Consider the following 17,523-nt stretch of genomic DNA (forward strand, 5'->3'; position numbering starts at 1 on the left):
TACAATGTACAGAGTATGTCAATTTTTTTCCCTTTCAAGTCTCCCACTGCCTGTGTCTTGATGAAGTTTTGAGAAAAAACTATGGTATAGACTGTCTTTTGAGTACTTCTTTTTTCATACCGCCAAAAAAAATCAGCATTATAATGCCCTTTAAGCAGAGAACAATTACAGTGGCACACTTAAAATATAAAACACTCTCTGTGTTCTCTGCTTAATAGGACTTACAAGCCCAAGATAGAGCTCACAGAATTGGTCAGCAAAATGAAGTTCGGGTCCTGCGACTGTGCACTGTGAACAGTGTGGAAGAGAAGATACTTGCTGCTGCAAAATATAAGCTGAACGTAGATCAAAAAGTCATTCAGGCTGGAATGTTTGATCAGAAGTCTTCAAGCCATGAAAGGAGAGCCTTCCTACAGGCTATATTAGAGCACGAAGAAGAAAATGAGGTAAGGTAGTTAGAAATAATCAGTAAGAGGATGTTTTAGGAAGTACTAAGTAATTTTTTTCATCAGTTATAAAGATTGTCATCTCCTTTGAAATTAGAAGTATTATTATATTCTTTCCATCCAAAGAAACAACTTTGTATTTTCTCTCTCTTTTTTTTTTTTGTCACGCTAATGGGTTATGACATAATGATTGTGATGTAATGGTTATGATTTTGTCTTAGTGTAGATAGAATTAGGCATTGTAACTTCAAACAATTCCACCCTTTAATATTTTTGGCAAAAAAAAATTGTTCAGACAAAGAATTTTTCCTTGACAGATTCTAAAACAGTTCCTAAATCCAGTTTGTATGTTAAACTAAGTAATCAGATTTTTAGACATGCTGAACAACTAGTACTACCTTAGGTTCAATTATGAAAGATCCTGCTACTGTGCTTCTTTTAGATCCTGGGTAAGAGTAAACAACTACTTTGATGTGCTTTGGGGTTAGGACAAGCCAGGAAAATAGCTGTTGTCCAACCTGGACTTCTGGTTACCACTTCCTCGTCAAGAAACAATTGTATAAAAACAGCTATCAAGTCTTTCCTTATAATAGTGGGAAGTGAGGTGGTAGAATCACTGATTGTATGTGCCTGTGTTTTCATTGCGTTCTTCACTGGAATTGTGATTGTGGAATGGCAAGTCCCTTCTTATGCTTGTCACTGCACTCTTAATGCTAACAGAATTAAGGTTTTGAGTGACAGCTGCATTTGGGAGAGAGTGTATTAACCTATCAGTTATATGAAGACATACACAAAACAAATCCATTCTGCAGTGACTTTTTTTCCCACCTATAGTAGTTAAAATATCCTGTACTAGTTAAAGACACAGAGATTTCAAGCCTGATTTTGCCTCTGAATCTGCCGTGTATGTCTGAATATGGTACCTACTGAAAGAAAAGAAGGTTCTGTAGTTTGTGTTTCACAGGCATCCTATGTAAAATTTCAAAGACCAAGGAGTTTACTTCTTCAGTAGTTAAACCTTTCCTTTTGTGTAATTCTTTTGTCTTGTAAATTTAGAGAAAGCTAGTACATCTTTAAGATAGAATTTTGTATTGTTTTAGTATTTTTCATAGAAATTAAAGAAGGCTGTGAAACAGTTTACCAGCAATTGTCTTTTATTTAAGGTGTGAATTCAGGAATGGGATGATTTATATGTATCATTTTTGATCAAGTAAAATTGTAGTTCTCAAGCAGCAAACGCCATCCATCTATGTGAGTAGATAGATGAACTTGAAACCAATAGAAATTTTCAGTAGGCCTATGGATTTGTTCTTAAATTTGGCATAAATATGTTATCTTTTCAGAGCTCTAGAAAAAAGAACTGTGGCTCAGGCCTGCTTGACATGCTTTATTTCATAGACAGCTTCAGAGCAATCTGCTTCTTGTATGTTGTTCAGATGCACTTAATCTGCCAACCTGAAGCAGGTGCAGATTTAACAAAGGTTTGATTGCCATAACCAAGCATCAGTCTTTAAACCAAGCATTGGTATTGCAGTCTGACTCCTAACAGGCTGAAGTTGAAGCTTTCCAATAAAATTTCTTTGTGAACAGAGACCATGCAAAACTCTGCCCAAACACTGAAAATGCTGTTGGAGTAAGAGGGTTTGAATTTGCACCATCCGGCCCTGGTCAGCCATTGCTTCTTCATTGCAAAGTTTGAGTATCAAATGAGAGATAGCAGTACTAGATAGAGCAAGGAGGTAATCTGGGTGTGTTTAGAAAGATATATTGGAATGATAGGAATGTATGACTGGTCATCAGAAGTAACTTGGAGGCATTTTTTGTTCAAATGGGTGTTGATTTTTCTTCTGCCAAGTCTTCCTGGTGGGCAGCATTATTAGTCATATTAACCACAGATGATGCTGACATTGTGGCTTCTTCTGTGGGATCCCTTATTTTTTTCAAGTCACAGGTTGCTCTGTTTGAAGGAACAGGAAGCATGTAAAACTTTCATGAGGGTCACATTCTTCACTGATCATAAAAGCAAGGATCTGTACTCTTCTTTTTCTCTCTGTGTGTAACTATGTAATTTCCTTATTTGAACATTGAAGGAGCACTAACTAGAACTGGGAAGAACTAGCTCTCTACCATTTTCCCAGTCAATTTTTCTATGTTAAAATTTAAATTGCATGTACATGAAGCTACAGAGGCATTTGTTGGAAATTGCATTAATAAGAACTATGGTTTTTTTCTGAGGTTTAGAAATCTTGCCAGTAGAAGGAAAATGAGGTTTGTGGATATAGATAAAGGCATTTTCTGTTTATTTCTGGAAAACACAAAAGCTGCATAACATTATTTTTTTTCTGATACCATATGCAGCATTCTGTACTCTCATTTCACAGAGTACAAAGCATGAGTTTTCATGAAAAATTCGAAGTCTGCAGCAAACTGTAATATAGGTTCAGCAAGCAGGAACCAGTCTGTTCCAGTGTAATGACATGTTTGTTTGTGTTCAGGTTTTTTTTGTTGGTGGTGTTGTTCATTTATTTGTTTTTTTTATTTAACCCAGACTTTTTTATTCTTCTTGCTTTGACAGCAAAGACCTCAAGATGCAGAATGGTATTTCTGAGGGAGTACTGTAAAACAGCAGAACGGAAATGCATATATTTTAACTGAAGCGCTAACTGTGCTTCTGACCCAGGAAAACCACAACCCAAAATTTCCTGATTGCGTATTTGTTCATTTCCTCATTCTGAATTCATGAAGGTGGTAATAAGTCACAGTTGTCTCTCTGATTATGTCCATTTTGTGTTACTTCTGACTTGCTGAATACTTTAAAATCTTTAGGTTCATTTTGCACTTTTCACAGGTTTTGTGACAAAAAGACTGACCTGATGGAGGCTGTTACTTCAAATTGCATGTAGCTTCTTTCTAATACCTTTACCCATGTGTGTAACTAGGAGGAAGATGAAGTTCCTGATGATGAAACTCTGAATCAGATGATTGCTCGACGAGAGGAGGAATTCGATCTCTTTATGGTAAGGGTGGTATGATTGTAAGTATAGTATCTTCTGTGGTGTTTTTTGACAAAGGTCTTACCCTTTTGTCATGCAAATTTTAGAAAACTTTGTTGGAGGAATAAGTTTTATTTACTTGCATTGTTTATCTGAAGAAATGATGGTTGTCTGCTTAAATAAAGAATTCTTCACAGGACAAAAAGACTTCGGAGATCCTTGCAGAAAATGTAGTGGAACAGTGCCAGCCTGGAGGAAGAGTCTGGCATGACCTTAGAAATTTCAGTGCAAAGCTGATAGTCCCAGTTTGGCTTGCTAATACTACAATATACTTCAATTTCTCAACATTTCTTCTGACTTTTGGTCTATGATACTGGCAAGGACAGAGATGGGAACTCAACAGGATAGTAAATTAGTAGACTGATAAGTGATTAGTGGACTGACTTTATCAGCTAACTCGGTTTGCTGATGGTTTTGTCAAAGGCCCAGTTAGCTGCATCTCTGCTGCTACAACTGTCGAACAGTTACTGGAGTGGAGCTAGTGACTGGTTCAGATGCAAACAATGCAGGTTTATTAGTACTTCCGTTTTTGTTAGTGCTGTTACAATACTGATGGAATAATTACTAAAATGTCAGCATAGGCATGGCTCTTGTCTTTCAGTGTGTGTACAATGTGGGGATTGCTAGAAGACCTTTGAGCGTCACTGACACAGCAACAGCAGAATACTTTTAAGTATTTATAATTTATACTTATTTATTCATAGGATCATAAAATAGTTAGGATTGGAAGGGCCCTCAAGACCATCTAGTTCCAACCCCCCTGCCATGGGCAGGGACACCTCACACTAAGGCTTCATCCAACATGGCCTTGAACACTGCCAGGGATGGAGCATTCACTACCTCCCTGGGCAACCCATTCCAGTACCTCACCACCCTAACAGGAAAGAATTTCTTCCTTATATCCAGTCTAAACCTCTGCTGTTTAAGTTTCAACCCATTACCCTTTGTCCTATCACTGGAGTCCCTAATGAAGAGTCCCTCCCCAGCATCCCTATAGGCCCCCTTCAGATACTGGAAGGCTGCTATGAAGTCTCCACACAGCCTTCTCCAGGCTGAACAGCCCTAACTTCCTCAGCCTGTCTTATATGGGAGGTGCTCCAGTCCTCTGATCATCCTCGTGGCTCTCCTCTGGACTTGTTCTAACAGTACCATGTCCTTTTTATGTTATTATACTTTTAAGTACCATCCCTCTAATACCACATGGGCTGCTTTGTTCTGCAGAGCGAAACAAGAAAGATACTCATATGTATATGAATGAAAGTAAATCGGGTAGTATCCACAGAAACAACCATTGATAGTACAACAGGTTTTTAATGTCTCCAGGATTCACCTGAAAAATGTCACTGTACACAAGTGTGCAGGGGTCTTTTTTACAGAAGTGGCAACAAACCAGAGTGGGACGTGTTGGTTCAGATGCACACCTGGCAAAGGCAATGTGTCCCCCATGTGGCCAGTGTCTTCTGTCATTGCTGACTTGACAGTTTAGGCCTCTTGTGCAGTTTCACTGGTTGTTACCTCAGAAGAGCTGAAATCCCTGAAGCTAGGCTGCACAGAAAAGAAGTGCTTACAAACACCTGTCTTTTAAAACTTTCCTTCAATGATTTGCAGGCAAGGAAACCAAGAGGTGGACCTTTCATCCAAAATGATAAATTTCAGCCAAATTATTTGCTGAAAGAACCCTGAGTACTATGAAAGCATATCTGCTGCCAGAAGGAAAGAAGTAATCCGTGGATTGAAAGTATCTGATGAATTTGTCCATTTGCAGCAAGGGTCTGCAAATGTTATGTTTTTGGATTAAGTTTGAAGCCTGCTAACAAGCATTCCATTAGACAGTTGAGGACCTAGAGTGAAGACAGTTTTCATACATGAAAGTTTTTCTGGGAGAGTAAAAAGTTAGTAGTAGGTAATAAAAGTTTGAAGATGCAAAGCTATCATGCTTTGAAAGCCAGGGGTTTGAAAATACTTGATAGAAACAATGAAGTTAAATATTAATGGCTAAAAATAATCTTAATTGTTAATATTTTTTTTGTTATTATTTTAGTAAACTGATTAGAAAAGTCTGAAAAATAAGTTTGTCAGTCAGGGTTGTTTGTCTTATTTTTATCAACATTTCAGGTCCTGCTTAGTCAGATAAAGGGCACAAATATAGGTTTGTATACTTGTTACCTCGGTGATATTTGTGGCTCCTCATTCCCTATGTGTTTTGGTTTGTTTGTTTAACTAGCCCTGGAGGTGTAAAAGCATGTATTTTGCTTATTTAAAGTGGAGACAGTTCCAAAACAGTAGGCAAGAGAGTAGATCAGTTCCCTGAGAAGCTGTTCTGTGGTCACTTTTCATGTTAGAAGTATTTTTTTGTATAGATCTTGAAATGTAAATGTAGAGCTGAATACAATGTTCAGAAAGAGGATGTGTGCAAGTGGACTATTTGACAATGACATATATAACAATAGGTAAAAAATATGTGGTAAGATATGGGAAGATAGGCCCAGAGGTTTTCCAGAGATAGAAGTAGTTTGAGTAGTATCCTTAGAAGAAACAAATGGTTGATTGTATCTTTTAGTCCCAGTCTGAGAATGTCTTCGGTTTTTCTTCCTGAGTGCTTTTATTTCAGAAAACGGCTATTAACATATGCTACCTTAGTGTTCAGTATTTGTCTTAGGGATATAAACATGGTCATCAGGGGGAAAAAAAAAGAAGTTTAGCATTCATTTCATGTACTTACTATCACGATGTCGCTGACTTCACCGAAGTTCTCTGGTAAACAATAGGGAAATCTATCCCATCTATCCCATTTGAGCCTTCTCTCAGTGCAGCTTACTTGTTCCCAAGTTAACAATAAACCAGGCGACATGCCTGGCTGGGATGAGACATTTTTTGAAATTAATTCAGATTGAATGAGATGTTCTTTAAATGATGAAATATGGAAGTCTGCTATAAAACACTAAAGGCTATACAGCCCATTCGTCATTGTCTGAGGTAATGAAGGATGGTGAAAACCCACATGTATTTGTAGTTATGTCTTGAATGTAGCTGGACCTGCAGACTGAAGATGCACATCTTTCATTCTGCTTTTCACTGAATTTAGAAATCAGATTGCGCACCTAACAAGATAATAAAGACTACTTGTAAAATGCTGTGCCTGAAGCAGTATTACAGGAACCTTTGTATTTGAGAAGTGTCAAGATGAGAGAAGATTGAGCATATTGAACAGTGCCATCGTTAAGCCTCAGTTGGTAAATTTGTCTGGATTTGAGTTGCCTCTATAGATAGATAGTATCTCTGAATTTATGCATATCTATGTCTTGGCTGGATGTGTGAAAAGATGATGTGTCTAGTTGGCATCCTGTATAAGTGCAGCGTCATGCACACAAGGGATTTGTGCATATCTGAGAATGCTTTTTACAAATATTTGTGGGCTGAAACAGTAGCCTGTTGTGATGCTATAGCCAATTCTGGTGCCAGTCTATTTATGTTAATTTTTCAAATATGGAAACTAAGTGCTTGGTGGCCACCTTTTGTTTTCTCTGCTTAGCAACTTACTGCTGTTTCAGTACTTCAAAAGGCCTGATTAAAAGGCTACTCATATTACTCGATATGGGCTACTTTAAAAAATGCAAATGGGATTCACAGGACCGTAGAAGCCTAGGTCAGCATATAGTCAGTAGAGAGAGGTGGATGCTTCCCTCAGAGGATTATAAAGCACCTCACTGACAAATCTACAGTAGCTCATTTAAATGTATCCTCAGTGTTCATATTTGTTGTATGATGTGATTGTTTACCACACTTGAAATTAATTTATGTGATAATTTCAACTTCAGCTTAACATCTTAACATTACTTTCAAATATTCTTAACACTTCACCTAATCTTATCTTTTTTTTTTGCCTAGTATAGCAATAAGATCAGAAAAAATTCAGTGCTTTAAGCGTGTTTGCTTTAAGCATGGCTGACACTGTGTAGGCAAGATTTTCCCTGAATTCTTCTCTCAATTCCCTTTTTCTGATACTAGCTTTAAAGTTTTCTTCTGATATCCAGGCTCACAAAACTAGTGTGTTTTTAGTTATTCTTTCTAGTTACATAACACCTCACGGGAATGTTGTAAAGGTATGATTAGTTACCTGAAGATCATATTTATGAATACAAAGAAACCATAAAACCTGTGCTGAAAAGGAAAAGATGTGTTTAATTAACACAAGTGTTTATATCACTTAGCTGCTGCTAAGTTACCTCAGTAAAAGCTAGTTATGGAGTAATGAACTTGACTGAAAATCATCAAATGTACTTTTTGTAGTTGCATTTAAAAAGTATTTAGAAGATTATGGAAGGGGAATACATGCAAAGGACTTGGTTTGAAGTTTTAAGTATCATTAGATAGCCAGGGGGTTCCATTGTCCACTTAATATTTGTCCCTGAAATTGTTTTATCCTTTTCCAACTGCCATTGCAGCGCATGGATATGGACCGTCGCAGAGAGGATGCAAGAAACCCCAAGCGTAAGCCCCGCTTGATGGAGGAAGATGAATTACCATCTTGGATTATTAAGGATGATGCTGAAGTTGAAAGGCTTACATGTGAAGAAGAAGAAGAGAAAATATTCGGAAGAGGATCCCGTCAACGCAGGGATGTGGACTACAGTGATGCTCTTACAGAGAAACAGTGGCTGCGGGTAGGTTATCCTTTTTTTTTTCCTTTACAGTTGAAATTTATTTGTTTGTGTTGTTTCTTTTTCCTATTTGAAGACTGCAGTTGCACCAGGAAGAAAAAGCACAATATTATAGTCAAGGCCTAAATATTCTTGTTATTCAGGTTTTGCTGCTGTGTTGAAGGCATAAGTAGATTTTAAGGTGCATTGCTGAATACAGTGAACACATACAGTGTTATTAAATGCTTAATCAGGATAGCTTTTTCATGTAATTATTCCATTGCCATGAATCTTGACATATTCCTTACATCTAAATTCAATAAGTGCTGTCTTAAAAGGTATATCAAGAATGCTTTCACAATGAAAGAAGACCAATGATCTGGGTATATTACAGCTTTCTGTGCTGCAGAAGCTTAATTTTGTTACTGTTTTCAAACACCTGTTAAGAATTTGGAAACTTTGACCAGTCTTTTTTTCTCTCATATGGTTTCATTTCCAAGTCCTGGGCATTTCTTAGCTCCATTAGGACTCTTGATAAATGATACAAGAATTTAAATAAGATTCTAAACTTAACTCACACCAAATCTGTGATTTTGTTGTACTTGAGGATTTCTGCCATTCTTCTATGAAATACACATCTGATGAATTCTAATGCGTGTACCTTTTCAGAATGACAGTAGCAGGTGGTAAGGAGGTGAGGATTGATTGTTGGAAAGTCTTTTCAAAATCAGGAAATCTTTTTTTAACGCATGTCAGCAACTTCGTTGGAGATATGGACAGTGGGACTGATGTACTCTCAGAAAGTTTGCCGATGACACTAAGCTGTTTGTTTCGGTTGATACGCCAGAGGGAAGGGGTGCCGTCCAGAGGGACCTTGATAGGCTGGAGAGATGGGCCAGTGAAAGCCTACCAGTGTTCATGACAGGTTGGATGGGGCTTTGGGCAACCTGATCTAGTGGGAGGTGTCCCTGCCCGTGACAGTGGTTTGGAACTGGATGATCTTTTAAAGATACCTTCCAATCCAAACCATTTTGTGATTCTATGATAATGTTATAATTTCCAAAAGATATAGGTAAAATACTGTATGTGCAAAACTAGTCTACATCGATGGACAGAGGTGAGTTTTGTCATAACGTAATTACAGACCCAATGCAACATGTACAGTGTAGTTTTTGGGTATAATGCATAAAAACTCTACCTGCTTCAGTTATAAACATGATAATTTTGAGAGTGCGTTGTGCAAAACTATGCTAAGAGCTAATCGAGTTTCTGCTGCTGCTTAGGGAGCAAGTTTTGCATTATACATCAGCTGTAAGTCTAAGCAAGTTTATGAAACTACAGTAGTTTGATATGTGATATTTTCAGGTAGTCAGTGGAGAAGAAAGATCTAGAAACATAAACTTCCATCTTGAACATTTACCCATTACCTATTACTCCTGCAGTGGAGTTGATTGCAGTATAGTGTACATCTACTCAAGGTCATTTTAAGCTAATTATTTTTAATGATGGAATACTCTCACTATGGCAACATACAGTTTAGCTTTGGCTTTTATTTTCTTTGTCTTGAGTTGTTTATGATGTTTGTGTTAAGCACTTCACTGTCAAAAGTGCCAGCCCTGAAATATCATCCATCTTCCTACTTAGGGCTGAATCAGCCACTCCTGTATCCTTTATAACAGATACTCATCTGTTCTTTAAAGCCTTCCATAATAGTGAATTTAGAAGGGGTGTGTATTTACTTATTCAGCTTTCCTTTATATTTCCCCTGAATTTTCCTCTTGGCTTTTAAGCTAATTACTTCTTGTTCTGATCACTCTGGTCATGTGGAACAGGCTGCTGCTTTTCTTTTTTTAACATTTCTTTATGTCTTAGAAAATATGTTTCTCTCTTCAGTCAATTTTTAAGGTTAACAGCCACTGCTCATTCAGTCTTCTCACATAATTTCAGTTTTCTAGATCTCTTGATTGTTTTCACTGATTTCCCCTAGCTGCCCGATGCGTGACTGACACATTTCTACAAGTTTGGCCAAAAGCTAGGCAACAAAATTCCAGGTGGAGTGTCATTTGAATGAGGAGGTGGAGTTCTCTTGTGTAATTTCTAGGACACTTATGCCTTATAATTCAGTATTTCTTTTTTTTAACACAAAACGTATTGACTCATGTTAAATTTTTGATCCAGTATAACCCCTTAATCCTTTTCTGTGGGTCTGCTTCCCGGCCAGATTTTCAGAATCATGTTTTGTGTAGTTGATCTTTCCTTCCTAGTAAGAGGATTTAACATACGCCCTTGTTGAATGATGTCCAAATTTTCTTCACCAAAATTACCTAAATTTTAAGCCTGTTCTCAGGCGAACTCCTGGCAAGCTCAGTTTTCTTTGTAGATTTAGTAGGCATACTTCCTGTTTTGTCTTCCTGCAGACACTTAAGAGCACTGAAAAACACTGCACCATTCGATAAAGAGCCATTAAGGACTATTGAGGAAACAATTTTTTACCAGTTCTTTGCTTATTTGTTAGCAGTTGTTTTCATTGTTTGCTTCTCAGACAAGTGAGGCCAGGTCAGAGAACTTGCTAGTCCAGATGATACATATACTACCCCTTTTTCAACATGGCTTGTTATTCTGTTGAGAAAAAAATAATCTTCCTTTTCCTCCCTATCAGTTGGTAAGCATGTTCTCAAATTAGCTAAGCTAAAACTAAGTCATACTGCTTCACAGTGCATTGCAGTCACTACTGTGAGTTTATTGCATATATACTTACATTTTCAGGTGAGCTTGTGAGTATGTTGGAAAAAATGCAGTTGTAAGAAATATTTGTACTTTTAGATTTCAGAGGAATTATATTTACAATGTACCACTGCTTATGCAGGTTCAGAATAAAACTCCAGTGGCTGCATACTGAAATCTTAGTCATGTTTTCTAAGGTTTTTCATCTTTATTTACTATGTGTTTGTATGTGTGTATAAAAGACACACAGAAATGGGAGTTGTCATACTCATTGGCCTCCCAGCACCATCATTTTTTTGTCTTTGAGAATGTGTTTGTCTTTTTCTGTAGTATGTTCTCTGGAAGGTGTAGAAAAAGCGATAACGGTCTTGTATGTTTTCAGTGGAATCTTCGTAGAAACATACAAAATCATGGTAGATAATTGATGATCATTTGTAGCTTGTGGTTTTGTCACTATAACTTGTAAAAATATTATGAATTAATTATTTTGTGTTAACTTGGATGCAGTGAGCTACTTATGTCAGTAAAACTGCAAAAAAGAGAAGAGCCAGTAAGTTTGAGATTAAGAATAGTACATTAATTCATAAAATATACTTTACCTGATGTTCTATATCGTGCACTCTCCAAAACAACTATAAATGCTTCTACTCAATTGCAGTGTACAGAAGAATGAGATGTATGTACTAGCAGCAAGTGATTACCCTCTTTTTTTTTTTTTTTTTTTTTTTGCTATGGCTCCTCTTACAGCTTTATAGCTGTCTTCTGATTGGGTTTTCTGGAGTAAAACTTTGCATTTCTGACCAGTAAGTTGGTTTCATAATACCAATATCCAGTCCCAGCCATCTCTTTTTCATCGTGTGTCTTATAGAAGTTGATTAGATCTCTTCGTTTCTGAGGAGTTTTGCCTCAGTCAGCAGCCTCAGCTTGGACTGTGGTGATCAACTGCCTGCTCCTTTTCAGTTAGATCCCTCTGCTGATGCACCCAACGCTGAAGTATTCAGTTAAGGTCATGGCATATCCCCACAGAATCTGCCACACATCTCAAGGTTTGTATGCATGCATGTATGCTGACCAAGTATATCAGCTTCCAGCTTGCCAGGAGGTCAAATACCTGAGTTTGGAAGGAGAAGGCAAAATAATAATAGAATCCAAACCTGTGAACATACACAGTGTTTAGTAAAATTGTGTTGCTGGCCTGAGCAACCTGTAATCCTGTAACAGCCTCCCAGGGAAGCTGTAAGACACAAACTGCTTCATCACTAGCTGTCGCTGCAGCCTGCTGTTCTGTAGCTGTTGGCATGACAACCATATTTCCTAAAAAAGAAACCCCAAACACGGAAAGAAAAAACCAAAAACGAAACACAGAAACCACACACAAAAACACAAAGGAGGAGTTTGCTTCCTGATCCTATGAAGCTTTTGTAATCTTAAGGTATTTCATGCTTTAGCAGGTTCTGTCCCTTCACCACTTCCAACAGGACCACAGAATACTTTGCTGGATCACATAGCAGATTGTTTTATAGAGGGGTAATCTACTAACGAGTCCATTGCTTAGGACAGGCATCAAAAATCAGAGGATTTGTTTGAGTAGTTACAAGAATCTTAATGAAATTCCAGCTGGATTCAGCTTCTTAATTTAATTGCTGCAAAGATGGTATGAGTAAAGTTTTCCTTAGTTGTGCAGTTTATTTGAAATAGCTTACCATGTTGGCCAGGGAAACACACTTGAGTCCAAAATGAACAATGCCTCACGCAGACATGAAAACACATCAGCTGTAGTGGGCTACTTGTTTTGCTGATATTAAAATTGTAAGTGAAATTCTAGCATTTGGTCAGTATATCTGGTGAATACTTTTTAACGAAACTGTGACATGAATTTTCTTTTTCGTTTCTGTTTGCTAATAAGGTGAATGTGTGGTTTAATATGATCTAATACTAGCAGGAAAACATTGGATGTGTTTTCAGCTGTTTCCTCATCAGCTCGAACACTGCATATCTTTTTGGTTGTACACACTCTCTAATAGTCGGTTAAAAATTAAATCTGGCACCAGAAATAGTATAGTTGGGTCAGCTTGTCAGTACAACTTGTCATGAATTATTGAATGCTTTTCAGTTAAGTTTGTATTTTCCGAGAAAGCTTCAATTTTATGTATGCAACTTTAGTATCAATAGTAAGATATTTTAAGGCATGGTTTGGTAAACTTTGGTGGTGAAATTTGGTCTTACAGTAGTCTTAATTAAATACTGAAATAGTGGTACAGAAAATGAGCATTAGATTTGATAGTTGTTTTACCTTTACTTTTCATCTGTTGGTTGTTAATTGTAATGGAGTTTTTTTATAGTCTATACTGGGGACTGGGATTCCATGAAGGAGGAGGAAGTTCATGTACACTATGCCTCTCCACTCCTGGTTTTCTCTCTTACTTACTCCACTGTAGCATTTCTGGTTACAATTGCAGTTTCCTGACTTGGTGCCAAATCTGTTTAACAGTTGAGTATTTGCCCAGAGTGTTTGAAGAAAATTGCTTTCTGATCTAAACTTTGCTCTGTAGTGTTGAAGTGCAAGACTAATTGAATTTGATAAGCTCTAGGGAAAACAAGTCACATCTAAAAGACTTTGTCACTGAAGGCTTAAAAAGTCCATCATCTAAGGGTGTTGTCTGTTTTGTGACAAGCAACCATCAGAATGCCCTGATGGTTTGTGCATGAGGAAGCAGATTCCTTGAAGGATTAGGAAGTTGGACATGACTTTAAGGTCTCACAAAACCAAACCATTCTTGTGTTCTGTTACTGGCTGTCTTTCACACCCTTTTCAGGAGATTCTGTTCAGAGTCTATTCAAGAAAAAGGAAAAAAAAAATGGCTACTTTTAAGCCGCAGTGACATTAAAACTTGTGAAGCAGTTTAGAGGAAAGGGGCTTTTTATGGCTTTTGATGTATGAGAGGGAATTTAAAGCTATCTGGGTGATAGCTTTGGTTCTCTGTTTTGGCAAGACATGTTTGTTGGAATCTAGAGGCAGGATTGAGAGTATTAATTTTGGAAACTAACAAAGTGTTTTTAAATATGTTTGGTATTTGAGAGATACCCTTAATAAAGCACCTTTTAGTGTTTCAAAAATAGGTTTTGTGTTAGAAAGACCTCAAGTCAGAAAATCTGACTGCATATTTCAGAGGAGTAGCTATCAGTAAAACATCTTGCTGTTATTTTCATATGATTCTCTTTTTAGTCTGTGATTTTGTCCATATGATGTTGCATGTAAAGTAACAAATATTAACACAATTTCGATTGAAATCGTACATGTATTCTACTGTAGAAAACATTAGTATAATAGTCTCATACAAACACCCTTGTGTGTTTATAAAAGATACAAACAGTATTGTTAACATTAGGCTAAAGTAAATTGCATTTTCTTTGAAATACCTGTGCTTTTCTGAAGTACCATGTTTATACAGCCTGGCAACCATGAGCTAAAACTCTAGATTTCAGCCATTGTTATATTATTACTGTTTCAAATGTTAAATTTTGCATGAAAAATACCAGCCATGTGGTTAAGATGCCCACAGTACTCTTTGTGTGGAAGGTCAAAATTCAGATCAACTTCCAAAACTGAGACAAAAAAAAAGTCTGCATTGAGAGTTTAAAACAGCATTGTTGCTAGAGGCATTTAGCAGCAGAAAGAGAAGCAGTAAACATTTCAATACTTGATCCACTGTACTGTTATGTTCTCTGATATGTCTTGACAGTAATGATGATAGGTCATATGCAGTAAGAGACATTTGTCACCTAATCAAACTTTTGAATAAGAGTCACCTGTGTAGGTGATGGGAAGCTTCACAGCAATGTTTTCCATGCAGCTGGCACAACAGGCAGTAGTAATCCTTTTGCTGGATCAGTGTACATACACAGAGCACTGCTGCTTTTATAGAAAGACACAACTTAAATGAAAGCAGTATGTCTCTTGTATGTAAACAAATATGGAAGTAATAACTTATTAACTATGAAAGAACAGGAAAGTTTCAGACTAAACTTCCTGAAGAACTCAGCTTGTCTTCAGCGTGTCATGAGTGGAAGACTTTAGGTAGTTTGATTCCTTTGGCAACTGCAACAGTATTTTATGAAAGACAAGGTAAACAGTAGCAGGAAATCTTTGTCTCAAGATTGGGAAGCCATCCTATATAAGTGTTTATTAGTGGTCAGATATAAATGTGTTTCTGATCAGCTTTTCTGTTCTTGATCTCCTTATCAGACTGGGAGACAGTGAAACAAATGAATGTTGTAGAATTCATGGTGGGTTTTGTTTGTTTTTTGGTTGTTTTTTTTTTTAAATTTGGGTCTGGTCTTTATTGTTGACTATTTTTATTACTTCACTGCTGCTTTACTAAATTGTCTTAGATTTTGTTTGTAAGTTCTAATCAACTGCTTTAGCAAATCCTAAAAAATGGAAATAAAAAAATATCTCAGAAGTGGGATATATCCCTCCAGTAAAATATTATTTTAGACCAAAGAAGGAAGACATGGAAGTGAAGCCCACAGTAAAAACTAAGCCATAGCAACCTCAATTTTATTTTCATTCTCAATGGTGTGATGACAAGGGAAACAGAATGTCTGTTGTAGGACTCAAAAATGTTATGCTATTGACTAAATTCTATGCTAATTACTTTAAAGGAATTTAGGAAAAAGGGAGAAAAGTAATCTCCCCTTGGCACCCCTCAGCAAAGGTGATTTTCTCATGCAATTAATTTTCCTTACCCCCTCTTTTAAGGAAGATATGTACTTGGTCAAGAAAAAAAAGCGTAACTGGAATACTGATTGTCTTACAGTACCTTTGTCACGGTCTAGTGGGAGGTGTCCCTGCCCATGGCAGCGGGGTTGATAATCTTACAGTCCTTACCAGTCATGACCATTCTATTATTCTGTATTTCTATACTGTCCCCTACACTGCTGAAATAGGTTTTCCTGAGTCAGAATTCTGTATAAGTTATGGAGAAAATGCTGACAAAAATAAAAAAATATGAAAACATTCCTCTTCCACTATTCCTCGCTAAAAAAACTAGTCACTAAATGCTCCAGAATCATGTCTATGCAACAAACATATGCATCTCTGTCATACAGAACAAGATAAAGGGGGAAAAATGAGGCATCTTGTCATGATAAATTTTATTTCAAGATGGATTGCTTGTGAATCTGAAGCCAGAGAACATGTATATTCCATCAGCTTTTTTTCTGTGCTGGTAAGAAATGCATATAATAGATAATTCACAAATGGAAAGTCTGCAACAGGTACCAGGGAAGACTTGTTGACAGTCAGAGCCCTCTTCCCTGAAGAGAACCTTTCCATGATTAGTATGAAATAATGATTCCTACTTAAGTTCCTTTCAAGAGGTTTTCTTGGATTTTCTGCCCATCCATTTTACTTAAGCAAGCCTCCAGCACCTGCACGTATCAAAACCGCACACGCTTTAGCTGTCCCTATCATGCTTGTTGAGAGGTTCTTAGAATTCTTCATCTTTATTTTTTGATCTGCTTCACTGTTAGCAAGGGACACTTGAAGAAATCAGGACTTTCTGTAGAAGGAAAAGTGTAATCACTCATGACTTAATGGTTTTGTTTATAAATCTTGTAGACAAAAGCAAATATACAAAAGTAAATAGCCATTTTTATATGTCTTCATTATATCCACTGAATATTCATACATACACATTAAATAATTGATAATTCTCTCCAGAAAATTTGAATTTACAGTTTAAAAACTGAGCATGTATAGATAACTATATATATAATAATTGCTTAAAAATCCCCACATGCCATGGCTCAATCATAGTTATTTCCTGTTTTGTTATCATTTAGTTATTTGAGGTTACAAAGTTATCATTTAGTTATTTGAGGTTGCAAACTAAAATTAATTCTGCTAAATTAGTCTTGAAGGATAGCTTTGGTCATATTAAATATATTTCTTTATAACGGTGTGTCTGTAAAGATTGTTACTTTTTTCCCCATAAATTTGCTTTCAATATTTTCATAAGCAATAGCCTTGCAGTGTCTTTCTTTAGTTGTATTCATTCAGTCTGTAAATTTTACTTCTAATTATTCTTTAAAAGATAACTGCAATTATTCCCAATGCCAGAATGTTAACACTGTTTACTCTTTGAGTCATCAATATGCTGTAAGGTTCTGAGCAATCTGAAGGCAATCTGAAATGTGGAGAATATGATCGATTTTGGATACATGAAATACAGGTATATATGGTGTATATGCTGTTATAACATCCATTTTAGAATATATTTGTTTATCATCTGGCAACTTTCATGTGCAGTATTTCAGAAGTCCATAATCTCCTCTGGTCTTGAATGAGGGAGTTTTTTCACTGTGTTTAGAAACAGGCTATTAATCCACATGACAAGAGTTGTTGGCGGGTAATCTAGCCATTTAAAAAGAAGGTGGGAAGATTTAGGAATAAAACAAACAAAGCCCACAACAAGAAAACAGTTGAGTGAGAAAGAGGTTGAAATCGATAGTTTCTGGCACAGAATTTGTTTGGATTCTCTACCACCCAGCCCCTCACCCCTCCACTGCCTCTTTCTGCTGCTCCTAGGTTAGATTGGTTTCTCAGATCAGAAAGGAAACACTGAGGATAAAAGCTTTAATCCTGTATAGGGAGTA

General features: G+C 36.8%; 1 protein-coding gene across 3 annotated transcripts in view; it reads left to right on the top strand.

Moving 5' to 3' along the window:
* The window catches only part of SMARCA2 (SWI/SNF related BAF chromatin remodeling complex subunit ATPase 2), a 115,103-nt gene that overhangs the window by 72,213 nt on the left and 25,367 nt on the right, over nt 1-17,523 (top strand). For all 3 annotated transcript variants that reach the window (XM_031054295.2, XM_005155011.3, XM_031054296.2), the window contains 3 exons: nt 219-446; nt 3,386-3,463; nt 7,945-8,163. In XM_031054295.2, the coding sequence (XP_030910155.1) occupies nt 219-446; nt 3,386-3,463; nt 7,945-8,163 (525 nt within the window). The remainder of the gene's footprint in view (nt 1-218; nt 447-3,385; nt 3,464-7,944; nt 8,164-17,523) is intronic.

The sequence above is a fragment of the Melopsittacus undulatus genome, chromosome Z (genome assembly GCF_012275295.1).
Source record: "Melopsittacus undulatus isolate bMelUnd1 chromosome Z, bMelUnd1.mat.Z, whole genome shotgun sequence".
Taxonomy (NCBI): Eukaryota; Metazoa; Chordata; class Aves; order Psittaciformes; family Psittaculidae; genus Melopsittacus; species Melopsittacus undulatus.